The sequence below is a fragment of the Eleutherodactylus coqui genome, chromosome 10 (assembly GCF_035609145.1).
Source record: "Eleutherodactylus coqui strain aEleCoq1 chromosome 10, aEleCoq1.hap1, whole genome shotgun sequence".
In the NCBI taxonomy this organism is placed as follows: Eukaryota; Metazoa; Chordata; class Amphibia; order Anura; family Eleutherodactylidae; genus Eleutherodactylus; species Eleutherodactylus coqui.
In genome coordinates, this window is record NC_089846.1 from 4,857,808 (window position 1) to 4,884,862 (window position 27,055).

At 51.1% G+C, this 27,055-nt stretch overlaps 2 protein-coding genes across 5 annotated transcripts in view; one reads left to right on the forward strand and one right to left on the reverse strand.

The window, feature by feature from the left end:
• Positions 1-1,028: 1,028 nt before the first annotated feature.
• TMEM141 (transmembrane protein 141) lies at positions 1,029-18,131 on the reverse strand. Of its 3 annotated transcripts, none has more exons than XM_066580049.1 (5): positions 17,843-17,946; positions 7,391-7,457; positions 4,844-4,927; positions 3,434-3,541; positions 1,029-1,380 (listed from the first exon to the last, which is right to left on the reverse strand). In XM_066580049.1, the coding sequence occupies exons 1-5, from the start codon at positions 17,864-17,866 to the stop codon at positions 1,322-1,324; spliced, it is 342 nt and encodes a 113-aa protein (XP_066436146.1). In that variant the 5' UTR covers positions 17,867-17,946; the 3' UTR covers positions 1,029-1,321. The 3 variants fall into 3 exon arrangements, with proteins under 3 accessions (XP_066436146.1, XP_066436145.1, XP_066436144.1); XM_066580048.1 differs by lacking the exon at positions 17,843-17,946 and adding an exon at positions 7,832-7,947; XM_066580047.1 differs by lacking the exon at positions 7,391-7,457 and having other exon boundaries at positions 17,843-18,131.
• The window catches only part of TRAF2 (TNF receptor associated factor 2), a 45,359-nt gene continuing 28,834 nt past the window's right edge, over positions 10,531-27,055 (forward strand). The window contains exons 1-2 of one of the 2 annotated variants that reach the window (XM_066580046.1): positions 10,531-10,551; positions 22,110-22,336. The gene's annotated coding sequence lies outside the window, so the exon portion shown is untranslated. Of the gene's footprint in view, positions 10,552-14,301; positions 14,368-22,109; positions 22,337-27,055 lie in introns of those variants that run through there. The other variant, XM_066580045.1, reaches the window with a different exon arrangement.

The following is a 27,055-nucleotide window of genomic DNA, read 5'->3' on the forward strand; positions in this document are numbered from 1 at the left end:
TAGTTATATTCTTGTACATAGGAGCAGTATTATAGTAGTTATATTCCTGTACATAGGGGGCAGTATTATAGTAGTTATATTCTTGTACATAGGGGGCAGTATTATATTAGTTATATTCTTGTACATAGGGGGCAGTATTATATTAGTTATATTCTTGTACATAGGGGGCAGTATTATAGTACTTATATTCTTGTACATAGGGGGCAGTATTATAGTGGTTATATTCTTGTACATAGGGGACAGTATTATAGTAGTTATATTCTTGTACTTAGGGTGCAGTATTATAGTAGTTATATTCTTGTACATAGGGGGCAGTATTATAGTAGTTATATTCATGTACATAGGGGGCAGTATTATAGTAGTTATATTTTTGTACATAGGAGGCAGTATTATAGTAGTTATATTCTGGTACATAGGGAGCAGTATTATAGTAGTTATATTCTTGTACATAGGGGGCAGTATTATAGTAGTTATATTCTTGTACATAGGAGGCAGTATTATATTAGTTATATTCTTGTACATAGGGGCAGTATTATAGTAGTTATATTCTTGTACATAGGGGGCAGTATTATAGTAGTTATATTCTTGTACATAGGGAGCAGTATTATAGTAGTTATATTCCTGTACATAGGGGGCAGTATTATAGTAGTTATATTCTTGTACATAGGGGTCAGTATTATAGTAGTTATATTCTTGTACATAGGGGGCAGTATTATAGTAGTTATATTCTTGTACAGAGGAGCAGTATTATAGTAGTTATATTCTTGTACATAGGGGGCAGTATTATAGTAGTTATATTCTTGTACATAGGGGGCAGTATTATAGTACTTATATTCTTGTACATAGGGGGCAGTGTTATAGTAGTTATATTCTTGTACATAGGGGGCAGTGTTATAGTAGTTATATTCTTGCACATAGGGGGCAGTATTATAGTAGTTATATTCTTGTACATAAGAGCAGGATTATTTCTTACTTGCTTCCTGTACAGTAAATACATATTTTGATCCAATTATCATACATATGACACATACTGAAGAAAACCTTTATTACCATTGTTATCCATCATGTTTGTAATATATTCAGTTGTCAGATGGCATTTCCTCATATTCCTGTGCAGGGAGTTTCACAGCACTGATTATCCTTTGTCTTCTGGGAAGTTGTAGGTTACAGAAGTATTTTAGGGGTTTCCTCATTGTTCATTACTAATAATTAATATTAGCAGTGCTCGAGTCTATTGTCATGAATGGGGCGGTTGGGCACCAGCCTCTCGGTCTTCATTCACAGTCAGCAAAGTCCCTGCATTGCCATGTGTTAGCAGGATTCACTCAGCTGCTTCTCCATATTTGTTCCGCTTTGTGTTATCTGAATTCTGCTGGTTGCCTGAAAGTGAGAAAATCAATGATTGTCTGTGAGGATACAATGTAAAGGAGCACTGAACAAAACTGATACAATGAGCAGGGGGCGGAGCCTGACACAGCGAATAGCAGAAAGGAAAGATTCCCTATGCCATGCTCCCCATAGAAATCACTGGACTAGGAGATCCTTCCCAGATTTGGGTCTGCTTTATTCCAGGTCACTGACTTGTCAATTAACCCTTTCATGACCGAAATACACCTTTTTACTGTCCTCGCTAATGGGCTTTAAACCTGCACACACATCTTGTTAAGGTGGTGGTTCAGCTGACTACTGACAGCCCGGCTCCTGCTCCAACAACTGGGAATAGAGAAACCCCAGATCCTGGCAGTTTAACCTCTTACATGCCACAATCAATAGCAACTGCAGCATGTAAGCAGATGAGAAGGGGCTCCTTCTGTCACCCATCGGCAACCTGCAGTGCGATTACAAGGTACCAATGAGTTCCCATAACGGCCGGAAGACTGACAAAGGTCTGCATGTCTGCGATGTAACTCTGTGTATTAGATGGCGCTTCTGAAAAGTCCAATGCACTGCTGCCATAGGCACTGTAGAATGCGCTACGTAAGTGATGGAGCGATCTCATCTTCAAGTCACATTTAGGGACTAAAAGAAATGTCAAAAAATTCAATAAAGTTAAACTGAAAGAAATCCTGTTTGGAAAAGAAAACCTACATATTTTCCCCCAAAAAAATCTGTTTTAGGGCTAATTCAGACGACCATATATCGGCCGGGTTGTCACGCTTGGCCGATATACGGTGTCCCTCTGCAGGGGGAGGAGGCTGGAAGAGCTGGGAGCAGTGCACTGAGCTCCCGCCCCCTCTCCGCCCCTCACTACTATTTGCAATGGGAGGGGGGATGGGTGGAGCTAAGTCTTGTAATTTAGCCCCACCCCGCCCCTACCATTGCAAATAGTGGTGAAGGGCGGAGAGGGGGCGGGAGCTCAGAGCACTTCTCCCATCTCTTCCAGCCTCCTCCCCCTGCAGAGGGACACCGTATATCAGCCGAGCGTGACAACCCGGCCAATATACAGTCATCTGAATTAGCCCTTAAATTGATAAGCTAACAAATCTAAAATAAAATCAGCACATTATAGGTATTACCGCGTTCATAAAGTACAACCAGTAACATCAACACATTATATGTCCCCCCCGAGTGCGGCCAGTAACATCTCCAACACATTTTATGTCCTCCAGAGTGCAGCCAGTAACATCTCCAACACATTATATGTCCCCCAGAGTGCAGCCAGTAACATCTCCAACACATTATATGTCCCCCAGAGTGCGGCCAGTAACATCAACACATTATATGTCCCCCAGAGTGCGGCCAGTAACATCTCCAACACATTATATGTCCCCCAGAGTGCGGCCAGTAACATCTCCAACACATTATATGTCCCCCATAGTGCAGCCAGTAACCTCTCCAACACATTATATGTCCCCCAGAGTGCGGCCAGTAACATCTCCAACACATTGTATGTCCCCCAGAGTGCAGCTAGTAACATCTCCAACACATTATATGTCCCCCAGAGTGCGGCCAGTAACATCTCCAACACATTGTATGTCCCCCAGAGTGCAGCTAGTAACATCTCCAACACATTATACGTCCCCCAGAGTGCGGCCAGTAACATCTCCAACACATTATATGTCCCCCAGAGTGCAGCCAGTAACATCTCCAACACATTATATGTCCCCCAGAGTGCGGCCAGTAACATCTCCAACACATTATATGTCCCCCATAGTGCAGCCAGTAACATCTCCAACACATTATATGTCCCCCAGAGTGCAGCCAGTAACATCTCCAACACATTATATGTCCCCCAGAGTGCGGCCAGTAACATCTCCAACACATTGTATGTCCCCCAGAGTGCAGCTAGTAACATCTCCAACACATTATATGTCCCCCAGAGTGCGGCCAGTAACATCTCCAACACATTATATGTCCCCCAGAGTGCAGCCAGTAACATCTCCACCATATTGGTTGGTCCTCAAGGCACAAAATACGCTGTCCGCATACTGGCCTGCGTCATGTAACTGCGATATCTGTCCTTTCTCCAGGTAGATCCACTGGTCCATACACTTCCCCGTTTCTCTCTTGGTTACCATATAGCTGACCGCCGACCCTGAAACTAAGAGATATTTCAGATTGAGTCACCAGTTTTAAAAAAGCCACCAGCAGCAGCGATCCTGCGCGCCGCGCCTGTTCACACGGGTCAGGATATGGCAGGATTCTCCCGTACTTCATCTGGGCACAGAAAACGCTTCGTGTCCCACGTAAGAAGCGGGACGGGCTGCGATCATCGGGGACGGGCTGCGATCAGCGGGGACGGGCTGCGATCATCGGGGAAGGGCTGCGATCATCGGGGAAGGGCTGCGATCATCGGGGAAGGGCTGCGATCATCGGGGAAGGGCTGCGATCATCGGGGAAGGGCTGCGATCATCGGGGACGGGCTGCGATCAGCGGGGACGGGCTGCGATCAGCGGGGAAGGGATGCAATCATCGGGGAAGGGATGCGATCATCGGGGAAGGGATGCGATCATCGGGGAAGGGATGCAATCATCGGGGAAGGGATGCGATCATCGGGGAAGGGATGCGATCATCGGGGACGGGCTGCGATCATCGGGGACGGGCTGCGATCAGCGGGGACGGGCTGCGATCAGCGGGGACGGGCTGCGATCAGCGGGGACGGGCTGCGATCAGCGGGGACGGGCTGCGATCAGCGGGGACGGGCTGCGATCAGCGGGACGGGCTGCGATCAGCGGGGACGGGCTGCACACCGCTTCGGGGTGGCCAGTAACTAGTGTAGTATCACAGCAGGAAGGTAGTTCAAGCATAATAGTACACTGCAGTAATGGGGCAAGAGATGTTGTCAGACAGCGTCAGCCACATAAACCAAGGCCGCTGGGAGCTGAAGCACTGAACCTGAGGGCTGGGCACTTATTCTCGCCTTCCCCTTGCTACCTGCACTCAAAGATATGGCTGCATGCGTCCGCGCACGTACAAGTAGTCCGTGGGACGCACGCCATGTCTTTGACTGTGGACAGCGGAGGAATGGCGGGGAAGGTGAGTATAAGTGTCGCATACCCAGACACGGCGCTTCCGCTCCTATTAGCCCATAGCCTTAGTTTATGGGGCCCACAGGAGCTGACAGAACGCCTTTAACCGCTTCGCACCCCAGGATGTAAATGTACGCCCTGCTTGGGAAGGGGTTTCCGTAAACGGACGTAAGCTTATGTCTTATTGATGGCACCGGCTCAGAGTTGAGCCATCTGCAGCGGGGATCGGTGAGAAGAACGGGGGACTCCAATCGCTTGGTCTGCTAATTCATGGAAACTAGGGCCATGCGGGGAGCTGCCCGTAGTAACATCGTCGCTGGCATGTTTACACCTGTAGGTGGCGTCGTTCTACAGATGCTACAGTCCTGGCTTACCCACAGACAGGAGGATGTTCCACTGCAGAGGATACGGCAGCCGCTTTCTGAACACATTCTGGATTAGCAGTGCGGTACCTGTTACTGGGAACACAGGCATGAAAGTGTTAACACAGGGTAAAGATGGCGCACTGGTGAGCCCGCCTGCGGGTGGAGGCTTTGTAGACATCACGTTAGTATCTGCGCTGGTTTGTTGCTCTCTCGCCCGCTGCCAGCCATTCCGGATTAGCCGACGGGATCGCAGCCGCCGTTCGCCAGCAGATGCTTCATAAGTGTCAACGGTGGGAATACGGACGCGGATGTCTCTATGACCGCCATACTGGACAAGGATGGTTATGGTTGAGGGGATTGCTAGTTGTGCGACTGCCCTAGCCCATAAGTATAGATCAGGGGCGCACAACCTGCGGCGGTCCGCACGGCTGATCGCCTGTCTGTGGGATCAGATCTCCCGCAGCGTTCGTGCCTGTAATGAGCGCCGTCCTCAGCTGTGAAGGGAAGTGCTCATTGGTTAGTCCGGGCTGCGGTCACAACCTATAGGCTACATCTGTGGGAACCAATCAGCACTTTCCAAAGCGCTCATTAAAGGGCCACTTCGGTGATTTTTTATTCTCTCATGATGTAGCTCCTCCCCCAGTATATACCCGTCCGCCGGTGTTACCGCTAAGTTATTCCCTTCTATCTATACCATGTGACCCCCTGTTCTGATGAGCGCAGTCCTGCTGGGGGTATGACCGGGCTCACATGACCATGTCGTACATCATATTCCGTGTGGGTCTTGCACGCACAGCACGCTGCACCAATCTTCTATAGGCGGCCATGTTGCCACTCACACGAAATACACACACAAGCGAGCGAGTAGTGCCTTAGCCGAGTATCTCCCTGCTCGTCTCTAAAGATTCGGGGGGCGTGGAGCGGCGGGCAGGAACGGAGGGGAGATCTCTCACTCCCCCCCCCCCCCCCGCTCCCTGCCGCAACTCACCTGTCACCTGCGCCGGTCCCCGAATCTTTAGAGACAAGCGGAGAGATACTCAGCTAAGGCACTACTCGCTCATCTCTATTTGTAGCTTATTTAGTTAAATGTAGAAGGTAATGATAATTAAACTGTCCCCCCAGCTGGCAGAAATGGTACAGCCTTTAGCCAAGCTGTGCTAATGCATCATGGGATTGATTTGAAATTGAAAGTAAAAAATCTCACCATCAAAATGGTGTCTGATGAGCATCAGACAGGAGGCTGCACTGCATGAAAGTGGCTGCAATACAGAGGTGATGTCCAGAGAGTGACAGGCAATCAGGTGAGGGGGGCAGCCATGGGAAACATGTAACAAGCCCAGTAAACAATGTGCTGGGACGGAGGAGGGAGTGTAAGTGAGAAGTACAAGGGAGGAGGGACAAATGTGTTATGGAGGAAATTTATGATGGGGGAGACCCGGCTTCGGGAGGAGATTGTGATGGGGGAGACACGGCTTCAGAGGAGATTGTGATGGGGGAGACACGGCTTCAGAGGAGATTGTGATGGGGGAGACACGGCTTCAGAGGAGATTGTGATGGGGGAGACACTGCTTCAGAGGAGATTGTGATGGGGGGGGACACGGCTTCAGAGGAGATTGTGATGGGGGGACACGGCTTCAGAGGAGATTGTGATGGGGGGGGACACGGCTTCAGAGGAGATTGTGATGGGGGGGACACGGCTTCAGAGGAGATTGTGATGGGGGGGACATGGCTTCAGAGGAGATTGTGATGGGGGGGACACGGCTTCAGAGGAGATTGTGATGGGGGGGGACACGGCTTCAGAGGAGATTGTGATGGGGGGGACACGGCTTCAGAGGAGATTGTGATGGGGGGGACACGGCTTCAGAGGAGATTGTGATGGGGGGACACGGCTTCAGAGGAGATTGTGATGGGGGGGACACGGCTTCAGAGGAGATTGTGATGGGGGGACACGGCTTCAGAGGAGCTTGTGATGGGGGGACACGGCTTCAAAGGAGATTGTGATGGGGGGGCACGGCTTCAGAGGAGATTGTGATGGGGGGACACGGCTTCAGAGGAGATTGTGATGGGGGGGACACGGCTTCAGAGGAGATTGTGATGGGGGGGACACGGCTTCAGAGGAGATTGTGATGGGGGGACACGGCTTCAGAGGAGATTGTGATGGGGGGGACACGGCTTCAGAGGAGATTGTGATGGGGGGACACGGCTTCAGAGGAGATTGTGATGGGGGGGGACACGGCTCTGTAGGGGGGATAGTGCTGGGGGAGACCCGGCTCTGCTAAGTGATGTAATGCTATATCTGCACTATTAGCAGCTTAAGTTGTATTGCAGCCCCTCGAGGTAAAACATGACTTATTGGCCCCCACTCAAAATAAGTTAGTGCACCCCCGGTGTAGATGGCAGCGACGACTGGATTCTGCATAATAACATCATGGCTGATTACAGCAGATCGGGATTCCCCCTCTAAATCATCCATAAATCCTATAATCCGCCACCTCATGGTCTGGGAATCCTGATAATCTGGCATGTGGGATGAGCTGGCAGAATGGGCATGATTACCTGTGATGAAGGTGGCGACCCCCTTCATGAACGCCTGCGACTGGCACGCCGCATATGCCTTTAAGCCCTAGAAAAGAAGGGGATTTCTTATTAGCAAGCCTCTCGGTCGGTGAGTCAGTCGGTCAGCGGGCATTACAAGTGTCAGCAGCCCCTGACTCACACCGCCAGCCTCCTGTAGATAATGCTGAATCACTGCCTGATGAAAAGTCCTCTGCTATGTGTCAGTGAATGGATCCCTATCCTGAATGGGTAACGCTAGTTTAATCAGCCCTCTGGGAGCTGAACACACAAACCTCCCTCTTGTCCTCATGGTTGTTACAATGTATCAGTGCAGGTAATTTGTATCAGTCTGGAGTCACAGAGGATTGTCTAGCCTGGATACAATTGTAACAAACCCTCAGCTGTGAGACGCATGGTGGTAAGCAGCAGCACGGCACTCACAGGGTGCTTCGCAGCCACAGAGTCGTCGACTTTGGATAACCCAAGATTCACCATTATACCGTCTGCCCTCCTCCGGGTGTAGCGGCTGCCAGCTGACAGTGACAGCAGCGCTACCTGCTGGAGAGGAGGACTCTGTAATCAGCCAGCTACATTAACCCCTTGGTGACGTAAATCTTTCCATTTCCCGTTGAAATCTCCGTATGAGCGCTTGTTTTTTTGCAGGACAAGTTGTATTTTCTAACGGCATTGGTTTTCAGTGCATGAAATATACTTTCCCGGATCGATATCGCACCCGTCCGTGTAAATACCGCCGTATGGAACATGCGGGGTCTGGAGCGGACAGGTCCTGCTCTCAGGACCCCAGAATCAGCTGATCTGCCAGGGGAAGCCGCAGCCGTGTACTGCCCCATAATGTGGGATTACATGAATGGCGGTCCAGCAGAAGCTCCGCCAGGACAGGAGCCCCTATTACTCAGCAGCTCCCTATTTGGGGTCATTGGGGGGCTTCCAGCGAGGGAGCGCACTCTATGACTTTCACATGCCCCGATAGGCTGTATGAGCGGGGGACGCCATCTTTACATAAATCGTGCAGGAATCCATGTATTTGCGCCAAAACACTCTTTCAGATAAACGGAACAGATTTCCAGCCTTCTGTATATGAATATCGCTCATCAGCCTGAATGCTGCGTGCAGTGCGGAGGGCGGGGTTGAGGTCAGGGGTCACTGATTACAACAGTGGTGGTAGGGCGCTGCGGACGGAGTTGCTGTCTGACCGGCTCGCGGCTGGCAGTTATTTTTTTACTGGCAATTAATATAGCCTCCCCAAAAAATACAGCTGGGTGGCATCCCCGCGCCCCTCTGAGGCGGCATTCTTGCGGCGCCCCTAAACATAGGTCACTTCCTACGGGTCATTGCTGGGTGGCGTCACTGGCGTAGTTGAGCCGTACTGGCGCCTCAGGCTCACCGGATCAGCTGAGGGTTTGTTATGGACTCTCAGGCCTCGTGATGGAATCCTGGCAGGTATTACATTGGCTGCACGCTGCGTGACCGATATCCCTGTGTAGGCTTATGGCCCATTTACACGCAACGATTGTCGCTCAAAATTTGTTTGAACGAAAGTGCGCGCCAATCATCACATCTAAGCGAGAGCCATGGGGCAGCTTTCATTTGTCGCTCTGTTTCAGCCTGCGTAAAAATCATCGGCGGCTCGCTGACTTCTCGTTACGCCTAAACGCTCGCCGTTCAGTGTATACATAGGAATGTGAAGCGCTGAGCGAGAAGTGAGCGATTCTCAGCGATGATCTGCCTCCTAAATATTCTGCACGAGTGCGAACCACTAGTGGTGACGTCACTCGCTTGAGCGCTCGTTTAGACGACAATCGTCCCGTATAAGGCTAAGCTGACACGGCCGGACCGGATTCCGACTGTGAGCCAGGCCGGCGCCCCTGCATACCTGCTATTACTGTATTGTGAATGCCCGTGGCGGCTCGCTAGCGGTCATGCGCAGTACAGTTTTGTTTATATTACCCACGCCGTCGCTTAGTGACAACGCAGATGCCCACATATACGCAGCGTTAATTTCATATGGGCTGCGGGTCGGACGGCCTCTATTGACATCAATGGAAGCCGTCCGCGGCAGAATAAAGCATGCTGTGGTTTTTCTTCCACTCACGGAATGCGCAATTCATATCTGAGAGAGGGAACAAAAAAGTGAAAATGCACGCCTTTCAATGTCCACGTTATACCGCGGTTTTGCCGCACAGCCAACGATCATGGAATCCGCAATCTAGACCTGCCCGTGTGAACCCGGCCTAAGAGGGGTGTTAGTGGTAACGATCCAAGGAGCTGGGCACCTTGTCACCCACATTGTATAGCAGGGCAGGGATGGCGCTGCAGCTCCTGTACTGACCGTGGAACTACTGACAAGCCGGGGCCACAGCATGGCTCCACCTCCAGCGTGGGCCAGAAGTATCGGCCAAGGGGTTGTCACTTCCCATCTCCCAGCCTAACAGGCCAGGAATTTCAGGAACGCTCCCGGAAAGGAGCAGAAGAAGCCTGAAGTCCACTAGTGTAGACAGTCTAGTCTGGAGTCTGGATTTATTTAACCCCTTAATGACTCGGCCCTTTTTTTTTCTTATGGACGCGGCAATAGCAAATATTTTTGTTGTGTTTTTTTTTATTATAAATAAGGGGAAAGTTTTCTGTTTTTTGTTAAACTTTATTACATTTTTTTTTCTAATGATTAATAAAACTTTTTAAAAGTACTTTTTACATTTTTTTAGCCACCGTGGGGGATTTGATCTTGGGGCATGGCTTGCTCAGAAGACCCCAGGCTGCCATGGCAACCGAACGGCGCCTTGCAATCTCATCCCGGGGATCCAGAATACCAATTGGGGTACTTTGGCAACAAAATTAAAGGGTTAACATCCATGATCAACGTTCACGCTGATTGTGGATGTTGCAGGTGTCAGCTGTCAAAGACCCCTCCCCCCACCCTGTAGGAAGTGGGATCGGATCGATCGTGATTCCACTCCATGCAAATCCCGCCCCCCATGATGTAACAGTACGCCCTGGGGGGTGAAGGGACGGCCAGGACTGAACTATTGATGAACTATCCTCAGTTTACTGATGGGGTTTCACCACTCAGGACTCAGCGATCCGCTGCTCTCCGGCAGAAGGCCTGTGGGTGGCGTATGGCAGTGGCCACGGTGCAGGAGAGGGTAAGGGACGCACTAATGTGTTCTGGGCGCCAGGACTGATAAAGAGGAACGGCGACGGTATTAGTGAGTGGCCAGGTGGCCAGGTGCCGGCTGTCTTACCCTGGAAGATGGTGATCTCCATGCGCTGCCATCTACCAGAATTACATGACTGTAAGCAGCTATGTGTAATGATGTGACTACGTGATGCCCGCAGTCATGCTACGGGCATCAGTTCATGGAATGTAAAGGAGTGGAGGGGCGGGTGCAGCCAAAATGTTGGCAAATGGTAGGGTGAGATTAGGCGGCTCAGCAGACAGTATCACATGATTGTGGGATTCCCTGTGGTTGGACCTCCAGAAGGCGTACATGTATCTGCTGTCCTGTGAACGCTGCTCAGGGTCCGACCCCTTCATCCCCTTCCCACCCCGCGCCATAAATAACCAGTATGTCATGGGAGGTAAGCCATGAAATGCCATACATGTGCGGCCTAGAGATGGCGTGGGATTAGGAGCTGAGCCTGCACCATCCGCAGTGAGAGCCGACTAACGGACAGCCAGGGTCCTGCTGCAGGGGCCGGGATTGGAGATCAGGGAGATCCTGGCCGTAACCACTCACATGCTGAGGTCAATGTTGTCCGTGGCATGTCATTGGTTAGAGCAGGGGAGCTCCTTCTGTGATGTCATTGGTCCTCCACTGTACAATCATAGAGGGTTGTAATGGCTGGTATTGTGAAGAGTACTGCAGTGTATTATCTGAGCGATCAGAGGGTCACAGGTTCAAGGCTCCTACAGGGACAGAGAGATTTTTTTTCACCATTTTAGTAATTTCACCATTTTTTCACCATTCTAAGTAAAAAAAAAATGAAACACCCTTCTTTGTGAGCTTTTTTTTGTAAGACTAATATATGTGTGTGTGAATACAAAAAATACATGTTTATCACAGTTTCCATGACAACCTGTGCGATAAGATGAACACATATTTTCCTGCAAACATTTCATCTATTTTCCCGCCAAAAATGCAATAAAAGTTAATAAAGTCATGTATAAAAAAAGGGGATTTTTATTGTGCAAAAGTAGAAAAAACTAAACAAAAATATAATTGTATCATTTACACCACATACCATAAATAGGGCACAATCTATGCTTTTTCACCCCGTCCTGCCCTCCAAAAATTAATAATAGTACAATACATTATCGGAACCCCCAAATGGTGACAATAATACCACGGCGCGCCCTGCGGTGAGCAGCCCTCAGGTGGATATGTCAGGGGAAGAAGAAAAGTGCAGATGGAAATCCCTCCCAAACTGTTGTGACCTGAAGTACCAAACGAGGCGGCGTCCCTACCCCCTCGCCGCTCCTGAATGCACATATATGTCATGGAGGTTTGGGGTCGGCAGCCGCTCTACACCCCCGGGTGCTGGCTGTCCTCTGTCTGCAGCAGCCATGACCAGCGCACACGCTGACTGCGGCTGTCAATCCTTTAACTGCCTTGATGGGAGTTCAGGGGTCCTGACGGCCCCCCGTGATAAGATGATGGGCTGCCGTTCAGTTGCCATGGCAGTTGGGGTGAATGCAGACGGTCGGGTCAGATCCCGCTGCCCCTGCAGTGACCCGCGGCTCACCTCCTCCGGTGTCTTCTCTCCGCTCTGTGATGGGCCGGCTGGCACACAGCCGCGCATGAGCAGAGTGTGTGGGCCTCTGTGAGAAATGAGACGTGCCGCCATTTGTTTACCTCAGGAGTTTTCACGCGGTCAAATCGCGGCCGTCTGCATAGGATTGCATAAACGAACGCACTCCCATGGCGGCGGGCACGGGCGGAACCTCACAACGGAACCTCCGCCCGTGTGCGTTCACCCTCAGGGACCTTCTGATTGTCAGTATAATGTAATACTATGGTACTGCGCTGTACTGAAGCCGCGATCACATGACCGCCTGCGGGACGGAAGACGAGAGGTTAAAAAAGTCTTATTAATTATTAAAAATATAAAAGGTAAAAAAACTAAATCCATTCCTCATATTTATAACATCAAAACAAAAACCCCCGCGTCCGTGAGAGCGCGATCCATCAATATAACGCACCGTCTGTCCGTGAGAGCGCGATCCATCAATATAACGCACCGTCTGTCCGTGAGAGCGCGATCCATCAATATAACGCATCGTCTGTCCGTGAGGGCGCGATCCATCAATATAACGCATCGTCTGTCCGTGAGGGCGCGATCCATCAATATAACGCATCGTCTGTCCGTGAGAGCGCGATCCATCAATATAACGCATTGTCTGTCCGTGAGAGCGCGATCCATCAATATAACGCATCGTCTGTCCGTGAGAGCGCGATCCATCAATATAACGCATCGTCTGTCCGTGAGGGCGCGATCCATCAATATAACGCATCGTCTGTCCGTGAGGGCGCGATCCATCAATATAACGCATCGTCTGTCCGTGAGGGCGCGATCCATCAATATAACGCATCGTCTGTCCGTGAGGGCGCGATCCATCAATATAACGCATCGTCTGTCCGTGAGGGCGCGATCCATCAATATAACGCATCGTCTGTCCGTGAGGGCGCGATCCATCAATATAACGCATCGTCTGTCCGTGAGGGCGCGATCCATCAATATAACGCATCGTCTGTCCGTGAGGGCGCGATCCATCAATATAACGCATTGTCTGTCCGTGAGAGCGCGATCCATCAATATAACGCATCGTCTGTCCGTGAGAGCGCGATCCATCAATATAACGCACCGTCTGTCCGTGAGAGCGCGATCCATCAATATAACGCATCGTCTGTCCGTGAGGGCGCGATCCATCAATATAACGCACCGTCTGTCCGTGAGAGCGCGATCCATCAATATAACGCACCGTCTGTCCGTGAGGGCGCGATCCATCAATATAACGCACCGTCTGTCCGTGAGAGCGCGATCCATCAATATAACGCACCGTCTGTCCGTGAGGGCGCGATCCATCAATATAACGCATCGTCTGTCCGTGAGAGCGCGATCCATCAATATAACGCACCGTCTGTCCGTGAGAGCGCGATCCATCAATATAACGCACCGTCTGTCCGTGAGAGCGATCCATCAATATAACGCATCGTCTGTCCGTGAGGGCGCGATCCATCAATATAACGCATCGTCTGTCCGCACGGCGAGGGGCGTCACAAATAGTAAAATACGTCACCGCGTCCCCAAGAAATAATTAACGAAAAGTGATGAAAAAGTCATACGAGCCCCAAAGTAGAAACTAGCGGACGTCCCACGAGGAGCGAACCGCGCACAACGGGAAATGTACGTTATGGCCGAGAGAGGAGGTACAGGCATCACAAGGAGGGGTTATTTCTAAAGGTAGGAGAGCAAAAAAAAAACCCGAGACCCCCTGAGCCCCCCCCTAGACCCCTGAACCCTGCTGACCCCCTGAGCCCTGCTGAGCCCCCCTAAACTCCTGAACCCTGCTGACCCCCTGAGCCCCCCCTAGACCCCTGAACCCTGCTGACCCCCTGAACCCTGCTGACCCCCTGAGCCCCCCCTAGATCCCTGCTGACCCCCTGAGCCCCCCTAGACCCCTGAACCCTGCTGACCCCCTGAGCCCCCCTAGACCCGGCCTCGTCGTCACCACATCGCCGCAGTATGGCGGTTATCGGCGCGGCGCTCCACTCGGAGGTTTTCTACGGTTTTCCGTCCCTCACACGGCACGTTACATGGGACTGCCGAAAACACAACTCGTCCCGCAAAGAACAAGAAGGGGTTAGATGTGGCGGCCCCTTTAAGAGGGCGTGGCTCTCCGGCTGCTCGGTTTCCGCTCCGTCCGTCTCTCTCGCTCCGCCGCTCTTCAGGAGATCTCGGTGAGTATTCCGGCTGCTTCTGGGCTGGAGGGGCTGCAGGCCGCGGGGCCTCGGGCCGTCGTACAGGGCCGCTGAGGTAAGGTGCCGGCGCGGGCCAGGCCGCTGCTACACGGAGGGCCACTACAATCCCCAGGGAGCTGTGGTGAGACCCCCCAAACCGGACTACAAGCCCCAGCATCCCCAGAGGGCTGTGGTGAGACCCCAATACCGGACTACAACCCCCAGCATCCCCGGAGGGCTGTGGTGAGACCCCAATACCGGACTACAACCCCCAGCATCCCCGGAGAGCTGTGGTGAGACCCCCCAGACCGGACTACAACCCCCAGAGGGCTGTGGTGAGACCCCCCAGACCGGACTACAACCCCCAGCATCCCAGGAGGGCTGTGGTGAGACCCCCCCCAGACCGGACTACAACCCCCAGCATCCCAGGAGGGCTGTGGTGAGACCCCCCCAGACCGGACTACAACCCCCAGCATCCCCGGAGGGCTGTGGTGAGACCCCCCAGACCGGACTACAACCCCCAGCATCCCCAGAGGGCTGTGGTGAGACCCCCCAGACCGGACTACAACCCCCAGCATCCCCAGAGGGCTGTGGTGAGACCCCCCCAGACCGGACTACAACCCCCAGCATCCTCGGTATATTGCGCTGGCGGGGGGCTGTGAACTCCGCAGCCCACCACTCCAGGCCCGGCAGGGATCGGCTCGCAGCGGTCAGCAGGTTCTGCCTTCCATCCTAAGAGCAGGAAGAGTCGGTGCTGACGCCGTTGTGTGCTGCCGCCGCCCCTCAGCCTATAGCGGGGGTTCATCGGCTTCCGGTAAGGACCGCTCTGCCGCCGCGCCGCTACGACCGGAGCCTACAGTGACGGGGGAGTAACGTGGGTTTTCCTGATAAATAGACTAAAAGCTTGCATCAAATCCGTGTGGTGTAGCGCCCCGCTGACCGGAGGGCCGCCGGCGGTATGACGGGCGCCGTAGAGCCTGCGCTTCTGGCAGAGGTTAACAATCATTTCAAAAACTTCACTGAAAAACATAGAGAGCGCGCCCCTTCACCAGAAAGCGGAAGGGCGCCAGTCATGGCTTCCTGCGGCGCTTCCTCTGACAGCAGTCATGTTATAGACTCTCCCAGCAGCTTCTAGTCGTGGCTACAAGGCGCTGCTGGGAAGATCTGCTATCTGGTCCTGTATGACAGCCTGGCGTCCACAGCGGGTGGCACCTGGGCGCTGCAGACACTCCTCACACCTGATCCTTACCCCTTCCTGACCTCACCTGCACACAGGTGACTCAGCGGACTACGGACAGCCCGACTCCTGCTCTAACTGCCAGCAGGGGCGGAACCTCAGATGCTGGAGGTTTATTAGGCTGGTGTCACGTGGACAGGTCACCCCCCCCCCCCCCCTCCCAACGCATTATATGTCCTCCAGAGTGCGGCCAGTAACATCTCCAACCCATTATATGTCCCCCAGAGTGCGGCCAGTAACATCTCCAACACATTATATGTCCCCCAGAGTGCAGCCAGTAACATCTCCAACGCATTATATGTCCTCCAGAGTGCGGCCAGTAACATCTCCAACCCATTATATGTCCCCCAGAGTGCGGCCAGTAACATCTCCAACACATTATATGTCCCCCAGAGTGCAGCCAGTAACATCTCCAACGCATTATATGTCCCCCAGAGTGCGGCCAGTAACATCTCCAACACATTATATGTCCTCCAGAGTGCAGCCAGTAACATCTCCAACACATTATATGTCCCTCAGAGTGCAGCCAGTAACATCTCCAACACATTATATGTCCCCCAGAGTGCAGCCAGTAACATCTCCAACACATTATATGTCCCCCAGAGTGCGGCCAGTAACATCTCCAACACATTATATGTCCCCCAGAGTGCGTCCAGGAACATCTCCAACCCATTATATGTCCCCCAGAGTGCGGCCAGTAACATCTCCAACACATTATATGTCCTCCAGAGTGCAGCCAGTAACATCTCCAACGCATTATATGTCCCCCAGAGTGCAGCCAGTAACATCTCCAACGCATTATATGTCCCCCAGAGTGCAGCCAGTAACATCTCCAACACATTATATGCCCCCCAGAGTGCAGCCAGTAACATCTCCAACACATTATATGTCCCCCAGAGTGCAGCCAGTAACATCTCCAACACATTATATGTCCCCCAGAGTGCAGCCAGTAACATCTCCAACACATTATATGTCCCCCAGAGTGCGGCCAGTAACATCTCCAACACATTATATGTCCCCCAGAGTGCGGCCAGTAACATCCCCACTACATTATATGTCCCCCAGAGTGCAGCCAGTAACATCTCCAACACATTATATGTCCCCCAGAGTGCAGCCAGTAACATCTCCAACACATTATATGTCCCCCAGAGTGCGGCCAGTAACATCTCCAACACATTATATGTCCCCCAGAGTGCGGCCAGTAACATCTACAACACATTATATGTCCCCCAGAGTGCAGCCAGTAACATCTCCAACACATTATATGTCCCCCAGAGTGCGGCCAGTAACATCCCCACTACATTATATGTCCCCCAGAGTGCAGCCAGTAACATCTCCAACACATTATATGTCCCCCAGAGTGCAGCCAGTAACATCTCCAACACATTATATGTCCCCCAGAGTGCGGCCAGTAACATCTCCAACACATTATATGTCCCCCAGAGTGCGGCCAGTAACATCTCCAACACATTATATGTCCCCCAGAGTGCGGCCAGTAACATCTCCAACACATTATATGTCCCCCAGAGTGCAGCCAGTAACATCTACAACACATTATATGTCCCCCAGAGTGCAGCCAGTAACATCTCCAACACATTATATGTCCCCCAGAGTGCAGCCAGTAACATCTCCAACACATTATATGTCCCCCAGAGTGCGGCCAGTAACATCTCCAACACATTATATGTCCCCCAGAGTGCGGCCAGTAACATCTCCAACACATTATATGTCCCCCAGAGTGCGGCCAGTAACATCTACAACACATTACATGTCCCCCAGAGTGCAGCCAGTAACGTTTAGCTAGTCTCACAAGAAGCATCCCTGGTACAGCTCAGTGCCAGGAGTTGGCACATATCCAGGCATGTTCCTGCAGTAGATGATATATGGAGATGCTGCCAACCGGGTAAACGCCTGACCTGGAGGGAATGTGAATCAGTATGAACATATTGGCTGATGTTCCGGGTGCGGGGGAGGGTACAGGGCGTAAACCCATGAAATAAGGTGCCAAACCACAAAACCAATTAGCGCTTGAGTGTATAAACGCCATGATGGTCGGGATGGTGGAGGATACTTGCCGTTCACGCTGCAGGTTTCTACTCCTTCATCTAGATGGCTCACCTCCCCAAATATCAAGTCCGACCCCATCATGGCGTTGATTGTATGGCACCTTATTTCATGCCTTTCCCTCACATTATATATACTGATTATGATTCCACCCCCCACCCCCCAGATCTTCACCTCTACTCCGTATGTATAGTCCATTATCTCCTGATGAAGAGGCTCCTCGGCCTGGAAACGTGTGGGATTCTCTCTTTATTTTATTATCTTCTCTGCGTTTCCCGCCGGCGCCCTCATCCAGTGTTTTCCTATTCATGCGGCTGTCGGCGTATTCTGGCTCTTTCGGTGCAGCCATGAAAGTTACTGGGTCTTTAAGGCACAAGATAGGGCGGCCACTAAGGGGTTAAAGGGCAGTCAGTTGTTCTCTAGTGCTACGTGGCAGCTGCCATCTGCATTGTACTGCCCGGTTATAATGCCGTTGAGGCCGCGCCTCCCCCTGTCCCTGCGGGTGACACAACAGGTGTGACGGCTCTGGCTGCCAGCGAGGTCTGCTAGGTGATTTCCTGCTAAGAGCCCCTTTGTATCCCAGCGTGGGCACGGATACCGCTAGCTGCTCACCAAGCCTCATGGGGTAGTCTCTAGTCTGCAGAGCCCTGGGAGTGGGTTCCCCTCTACTTCTGACCTTGCCATCCATGTGTAAACAGCCTCACATCGGTGCGGGGATGAAGGGATTCCCCAGCGCAGCAGAGGATTACGCAGCTCCCGCATTGCTTGCCTTAGGGCCGGCGCTGCTGGCATTGGGCGATATCGCAGCTAGATAGAACGTGCTGCGATGTTTCCCGTATCGCGGTGCCATGCGTGAAAACATCGCTCATGTGTGTGAGCCCATTCAGAATAATGGGTGTGAAGCCGGCCCGCAGGTCACACTGTGCAGGGTGCTATATAGCACTAGGTCTAGGGGCTCCGCAGAGGTTGGCAGCCGAGCTGGGGCCCTGCGTTATGGCAGATGAGGAGCCCTGCGGATGGTGGCTCATTCTTGCTCTGCACACAGGGGGTTGTAGGTTTGGTACACGGGTACCATGGGGATATATTGGACAGGAGCGTTGTGATTACCCAGTAACAGGATAAAGGGGTCTAGTCCCGGGGAGGCGCCCACTAGAGGCCATGAGCCACTTCTGTCCAGAATCTTTGTGCTGCCGGCCGGACCACCAAATGTGGAGTTGTCATCCCAGACTTTCCCAACTTCTGCCACCTAGATGAGACTTCAGGATGCATGGCACGGGTTCGGGTGGGGACAAGCCCTAGGCAATACTTTCAGTGGTAACTTGGCAACCCTTCTGGCTGGATACAATGTTGCCGTCTGCAGCGTGGGGGGGGGGGGGCGGCTCTTTTCCCATTGGAGCAGATTTAGTAATTTTATTCTGTAATATTGCATTCAAAATGTAACCAAGTTGTTTCAGCACCCCAGGATGGGGGAGGGGGGCTCTAGAGGGTGCAGTCCTATTTTGGTGTAGGAGGGAATGACTGAGAACCAAAAGAGGGAGATTTCAGTTTTTCTCCAGCGTTCCTCTGTAGGGTGTTGAAATCGGTTATAAAAATAGGCCGCTGATGTTTTCGTTCTTCTCTAGGCCAGCTTCACATGAGCGTATTTGTGGCGCGGGTCCGGTGATGGACACTGACAGATCTTTATGGTTCTGGGTTTTATGAGGTGACCCCCTCCGCTCTGTAGCGTCCGGTTTGGCTGCTCTGTGGCTGATGGAAGCGCTTCTACAGGGGCGGACGGTTGGGCATTGAGCACGTTGGTCGGCGATCGGTACTAGATCTGTAGTATGGTTATACATTGGAGGCGGCACCTCTCTCTGTACACGGGGTGATGCGATGCCCGTGAGCAGGCATTTATATGCCCCTGTTGGCGCTCATTCACACGGGTGTATTGATGGCTTCTCCCGTATGGCCCAGTTACACCCAACAACTGGAGTTTCCAATGTGTTCAATCGATAATTATATATAATCCTTCATGTAAACACAAATCGATGCTCACTAGTCCTTCACAGTGGTTTATCGCTGACCTATCACTGGCTACTTGTTGCGTGTAAACGCTCCCTGATGACATCAGCGCTCTTGCGGTTGTTTACTCGACTGTTGGACCATGTAAAAGGGCCGTAAGCCACTCCTGGGTGGTCTTGGCTGGGGTCTTGGGGGTCATTGTCTTGTAGGAAGGTGACCCTTCTGCCCGCTCTGAGGTCCCTTGTGCTCTGGATCAGGTTATCATTATTTCTGTACTTCACTCCATTCAGCTTTCCATCCACCCTGACCGGCCGCCCCTCCCCCAGCATGATGCCCCACCACCAGGCTTCACTGTAGGGATGGTATTGGGCTGGTGATGAGCGGCGCCTGGCTTCCACCCATCCTGACTGGTCTCCCCTCCAGACAGAACGCTTTGACACCAAGATGGAACTTTTTGGCCTCTGAGCAGAGAATCTTGTTTGAGTTTAATTATTTCTCCTTCGCTCTGAGATGGCGCCCCCCTCTGGACGGTGTTCTGTCTGATTTGTGTGTCCATGTATTTTATGTACTGCTCGTTGCATCTGTTGAATTTCAGGGTTTCCTCTTTCTGTTTGTTCCGTGCGCCCGCCGGTGGCTAGGATTAGCGCTCTGTTTAAAGGGTTTGTGATTGTGACTCTTTAAATGATCACATGACTTGATCACATGACTACTGTGCCATCACCCGCTCCTGTTCTGCTGACTCTTACGATGTTATGACCGAGCCAGATAATGGCAGCACTGAAACGCGTAGCTTAATAAAGCGTTCTCCTCATCCGCCGTCTGCTGCCCGTGCGCCGGGCGCCCTCCTGCCTGCTATACTCACGGAGGCGGCTGCTGCCATGGACGGGCTCACGCCGCCGCTGTACCGCAGGTCTTTAAAAAAAACAATACTAAGGCTGCGGTCACGCGGGACGTAAATCACCGCATGGACATCCGCAAGATTTCTGCGGCAGAACCTGGTGGTTTTGTAGCGGCTTCGTCACCTGTATTCAGCTGCGCCCCGTCTCTCTCCATGGAGAAGAGAGATGGCCACAGCCGAAACGGCGATACAACTGACATGCTGCGGCTTTGAATTCCGTGCCGCATGTCTGTTTTTTAGCGCAACTTGGCCGCAGCGGCGTCTCCAGAACGAGATGCAAATCTGGTCCACTGTGCTGCTCAGGCTTAAGATTGGGGACAGACTATCCCCCCATGTGAACACGGCCTGAAGCCGGGCTCACACCAACGGCTCCAATTCCACATTCAGATTTCTGTAGCGGAAGACCTGCGATCATTTGTGGGAAGTAATAGTGAATGTTTGAAACACCGTGGATGTGAGCATTTTTTCCGCGTGGATGTACATTATGTACCGTGTATCGTCTGCGCCAAAGAATAATCTCCCCTTCAGCCGGCTTTTCTATTTGAATTTGCGAGTGTTTCTGCCGCTCATACGCAACGTTACGATGGAACACTCGCATCCATTGACCTCAGTGGGGGCCGCCAGCATGGAATCTGCGCTAAAATAGAGCATGCTGGGAGTTTTCTTCCACTCCTGGAGTACACAATTTGTATCTGCAGGTGTGAACGGAAAAGCCAAAATGCATGCCTTTCAATGCCCGCTCTTTACCACGGATCTTCCCTGCGGACGGCGATCGTGGATTCCGCAGTTAATGTCTGCCTGTGTGAGCCGGCCTATTGCCTTACAGCGGGCAGAGCAACACCCCCCCCCCCCCCTCCAGTAACCCCGTGTTCTTGTGTACACACTTAAGGCGGTCACATGATGTCACATGGTATCCGTGTTACTTGAGATTAATTTATGAGTTTGTCATGTGTCTGTTTGTACAAAGGAGGAACTGGGGAGCATTTAAAGGGGTTTAATCATCCCAAAAGTCCTACTCCATAAGTGCTATTAGGGTATATGGAAGTAAGGGGGTCCCTGCTGCGGACCCCCTTCCCCTCCCTGAACCTGAGTGATGAGCGAGGCCATTTAGTTGGATAACTGGTGGCACGATCTCTGCTTGTTGTCATTGAAGGGGAACTTGTATCCAGTTTAGTAATCCTCTGCTGATAGTTGTGTTACAGCCGGGTTCACGCCGGGGAGTGTGCCCACCGCTGCCATGCACAAATCGGCATCATTCTTGTATTCTATTAATTACAATGCTCCCGCTGTCCAGGATTGACGTATCGGTTCTTGTGCAGTTTCTGCGCAAAATCCACGTTGAGCCGCGGCACGCAGATCTGCCTCATGGGAACGGCGAGGCTCTCCTAAGTAATGTAGATAAATCTGCCGTATATGAGGAGCCGGGCACCCGGGCGTCATGGAAGGGGGAGCGGGTACAGCGGTCCTATTGTGCGCACTCACAGCTCCTTATCGTATAGTCTTCATCTTGGTGGTTTTCTTACATCTTCTCCTCTTTTGCAGGTTTTCTTCATACAAAGGGATGCAATATAATTCCTCCTGGAAGTGTTGACGCGTAAATGTATCACATGGAGCTTATGGAAAATCTAGGTTGTAGAGCACATCTCCTGCTTATAGAGTCCTACCTCTTCTCGGACGGTCCGTCTGCTAAAAGAGAACCTCCATTCCCAATTAATCATACCTCTGGCTAAAGACGGCTTGAAGACTTCTGCTGGACAAGAACCTCCCAGGTAATTCTGGGTAATGGGGCGGCTAGTTTTATGGCTTCCTGTAAATCCTCATGCGCTCCATACAAAGTTCAAGGCGGCAGCTGTACCAATCTATGGAGGCCATACAGTATGCGGCTTTGTCATACGAGCGCCAGATTTCAAGGGGTCGGATGTCCTTCTGGTACGAGGGTCCCGTAAACTACTGGCAACACCCGGATACATTTGCAGTATAACAGTCAGACAAAATGTGCAATGTAATATGAAAACGGAAGGTGCCCGCACCCGTCAAACAGCGCCACATACCGCCCCGTAACGTGATGTTCTCTCAGTGTGAACGGATTTCTTTCATGAGAATCCAGGCTGCTCGCGGTAGGAACGCATGAAAGGGTCATCTCCGCTGTTCTATACTCCAAGGCGCCTGCTCTAGTTGTAAAGCAGCGCCGAGTCACCATAGTAGCGCCGAGTCACCATAGTAGCGCCGAGCCACCATAGTAGTGAGTGGTTGCTTTGGTTTCCATCTGCGGATTGTCATGGAGTCCCTGACATAGTCGCATAGTGTGTCCAGTGACGCCATGTGAACGCTCCCCCATTGCACTCCCTACTTAATAATCTGCAGAGAGTAATCATGAGGCAGTCAGGGAGGGTCCACCCTAGGATTATAGTTACATGAGGAGACGTAGAACAACGGGCACCAGTCTAAGCACAGCGGCACATTATTAAAACCTACACATTGAACTGATAACCATAATAAGTGTGTGGAGATAAAGCGATAGATAGATATATCTGTGGGTGGGATGGATGTGTGGCTGTTTTTATTTAAATAAAGTTTGGTGAAAAATGTATACATTTAAAAAAAAAATCTAAAACAATTCCCAATGTTATAGTTGGACTTTTTGTTGTAGTCCTACAGCTCCTTTCTTTTTCTTCCCCCTTTTGGAGGGAGGGCGCAGTAGTCACAAAGTTTATGTACCTTGTATTTTTTCTTCTACACACATACGATCAAGCTAATTCACATGGCAGATTTAGTTTCACTCCGCAACGTTTTCCTGGACTGAAACTTTGCGTATTGCGGTTTTTGATTTTGCACATGCTCATCTTGTATTTCACACGCAAAAAAAGACAAAAACCTCGAGGGACCCATTGATTTATGCATTCACATTAACTGCAACACCTATTTCGGGGTGTATGTATATGTGTGTATGTGTCCTTTTTTTTTTTCCCCCTTCTTTGAATACGTATGTGTAAAACAAATCTCTGACCGCCCGCGCCAAATCAGTGGGGTTTCAGCACTGTGTATTCTGAGTCTAATACGCCTGTTTGAATGAGGCTTATGAATGCTTATGTTCTAGTGTAACCCGCCTCTAAAGCTGCGCGATCGCACTGCACAGAGCGGGTTTGTAGTCTGTAACCATGGAGACGCATCAGAGCTGCGTACACAAACAGTTTGGAGATTTTAAATAAAGACGATCTGCAAATTTGGCCTTTTTTTTTTTAATTTTCTCTGCATTGGAACAATAGAGGTAAATGGGTACAGACATCCCCCAAATACAGCACAGGATTGCATCTCTTCCCGTGAAATACATTGTTCCTTCAGCAATCCCCAAAATGCCCCTGCAGTGTAATGTGTGTGATCTCAGTACTTGCTGAGGGGTTGATGTCCGAGGGAACATTGCTGACTTATGATGACTGGATGCGCAGCCCAGAATGTGGTTCCAAAAATGTACTGGTCAATCAGTAGTGAATTGTGATCTCCCTCTAGTCACTTAGGCTTATATAGTACAGACAAGGGATCACTCCCATTGTGGTTGGCAGAGCCCTGAGCTGGCCTATTAGTAACACTCCTCAATGGGAGGAGAAAGGCTCATGTCATTAGTAGCAGATGTACTGAACGACCTTTTTATCAAAGCCAAGACTTGCCAAGGCCAGGATTTCGCAATTAACCACATGCTGTTTTCTTGTGCAAAGTCAGGGAGAGTATACCAAAAATGTTGTGATCGAGGAAATATAACCAGAAAAAGGGGGTCTTGTGGCCCACCGAAAGGGGTCAAAGGAGGATGTCTGGAATTGCTCTGACCAACAGTCGCTGCGCAGTCAGCCAAATACAGATCCCACCCCACACGTCTATCGGTTGTGTCCAGTGTTCCAGCTCTACAGCATCCAAGTGAATTGCCATATTGTGTGCCCAGCGCGTAGAATCGGGCAATGACCACAAATCTAGGACTTTGCTCCAGTTGCCGTTGCAAACATTGTTGTAGATACAAAACAAAAGCCTGGCGCACTTGATGAATGGCAGCGAATTAACGTATGGCTGAGACGGGCAGGAACAAGACCCTGTAATTACGACACGCCTGCCCAAGGTACATCTTAGGCATCCATCGCCGGGCCTCGCTGGCAGCGGCTGTGTAGCTGCAAGCGTTAGATGGGAGTCACAATCGCACCCTCGTTAGGCGGCATCACACAGGCTTTGGCTTGTATCCTCGTTGTTGGAAGCTTCCCAATGTAAAGGGAGATACAGGATTATGATAGAATTCCCATAATGCAGCAGGAGGGGGACCAGATAAACATTCCGTCCACTCCTGAAATCAACGGGTTTGGCCAACTTTCTTGACTCTTGTGTAGCCGCCTTCTTTTATATGGATATAGATGGAGTAGCTTCTCACAGGAGATGAGGCTTACATGCAGCATGTGGTCTGTCTGTCTGTCTGCCATTTTTAACCCCTTAATGACACAGCCCTGTAAATTGTCCTTCCTCTTTTGGTCCCTGGAGGGGACTTGATCTGGCAATCATTTGATCACTCATACAGTATAATGCAATTCTGTTGCATTAGATTATACCGTGTTCCAGGGCCTTCAAAGGTTTCAGGCTGTTATGGCAACCGAATGACACCTTGGAATGTCATTGTGGGGGGGCTGTTCAGGCTCCCCCTTGTAGATTGTAAGCTCTTGGGGGCAGGACCCTTATTCCTATTTTCGTATAGACTGTCAGCTCTTGTGCCATCCCGGTTTCCTCATCCTCTGCCCCATGGGACACTTGTCAGGCATGATACCCCAACTGGATTTGCACTGCGGCAGACTTCCTGGCAGTGTCAGATGGCCTGGATGGGCTCGTCCTCTTGCATGTCACTTGTCTTACTTCCCTCCTGACTCTCAGCATTTGCATTTTCTGCTTGTCTAAGGGGGGATATTGCATGATTTGTGCTGGGAAGGGTTTTGAGCAACTTCCTGCGTCCGCCTTAATGAAAGTAGATTTAAGAAATTCCTGTATGTCAAAGTCCAGTGTCCCCTGTGTATTGCAGCGCCCGTATAACCGCCACAGGTCTTCTGTGGACTCTTCACTAGATACTTGACCCGTCGACCCCGTGGGCGGGCAGTGGTGGAGTCTCTTCTCGCAGGGCACGAGGCTTGTATACAGACATCTGTCTTCCACCTTTTTGAGGGGTTTTCTGGTTCTGAGGGTGGAAGTTTAGTCCTGGGGACTCCGACCAGAGGTTGAGGTTTCCAGAGTTTGGGTGCAGCACAGGAGGAGCCCTGGAGGTAAAAGTTGGAGGCTTGTAGTATTTGACTCCTTGAATGTACTTGTCAGCGTCTAATTGGTGGTTCTACATTAACGGTCGCCTGACTCTTGCTTTCTGTTTCCTTTTGAGTCTTTATATGTCTATGCTTTTTCTTTCCCTTAGCTTGGACCTGGAATCTGCAGAAGTCCTCAGACTGTGAGTAAAGCCCCTCTTTACACGCAACGATCATTCTTCAGTATGCGCTGCCAGCCATAATTCTGTGCCTTCAGTTTAATGAAACGACGATCGGCCCGTGTAGACAGGCAATCCAATCTATGGACCACTGCCTGTCTACGGTGAATGGCGGCGGGCTGACGGACGGATCTCCAGTCGCACCGCTTTCATTCAGTTCGTGATCATCGCTCCTGTGTGACGGCCCAATCACCGGGACAACTGTAGGGCGCTTATCTCCTTCCCAATCCAGGCTGAAAATACACCCTGCGGGTGGGAAGCCGTTCCTTCATACCGGCGTACATTTGCACCCTATGGATGGGTGAGCTCAGAAGCTGAACATGCGCCATCCGCATCGGGTTGTGACTGACAGCCGGCCTCCTGCAGCAACAGCGGGAATCGGTGATGTGGGTTCTTTTTAAAGGAAGTCTGTCCTCTCAATCTAGCAGGCCCAACTAATTCTATCATACGTTTTATCTGCAAGTCCCACACCCTAACCGGACGCCTAATCCCAGAAGGCTATACGTTATCTGGTAAAACATAACCTTTATTAACTAGTCCTCCTCTGGGCACGATGATCCCACCACCTCAGTATGGAGCCGGCCGGGGTCGGCTCTACGGACTTGTGTCCTCTCTTCTCAGTGGCTCTTGCTGGGGTTTCTCTGACATGTTGTGTTGTATACAGACCCCCCCAGAGACAGCTAAATTAGCAGGAAATGTATATATTTTTTCTGTTTAAACCTGTAGGCGTCATAGTAGTACAGTGATGGTTTGTCGTGGACTACATGAAGTGTGTTCTGGTGCGATGGGGATATTGTTGATGCCGTCCTCTTCTGCACGCTGGCTGATGCTCCTGTTGGGTTGAGCCGTCCCATCCAATAAGATCGATGATGTTCCTTCATGCCCTCTTTGCTTTCTGTCTTTCCTTCTTCCTTTTCTTCCGTCTTCTCCGGTTTCTCCCTCCTGGATATCTTTATAAATATATTTAATGAAGCCTTTGTTTACCCCGCTGTAC

Excerpts from the sequence above, each read along its gene's own strand:
- TMEM141 (XM_066580047.1), bottom strand. The coding sequence starts at position 18,017 with ATGGCTGCACCGAAAGAGCCAGAATACGCCGACAGCCGCATGAATAGG. Across the intron at positions 3,542-4,843 it reads GAACATCCTCCTGTCTGTGG|TTTCAGGGTCGGCGGTCAGC; the intron begins GTAAGCCAGGAC and ends AATATCTCTTAG. Across the intron at positions 1,381-3,433 it reads ATCGCAGTTACATGACGCAG|GCAACCAGCAGAATTCAGAT; the intron begins GCCAGTATGCGG and ends TCTCACTTTCAG.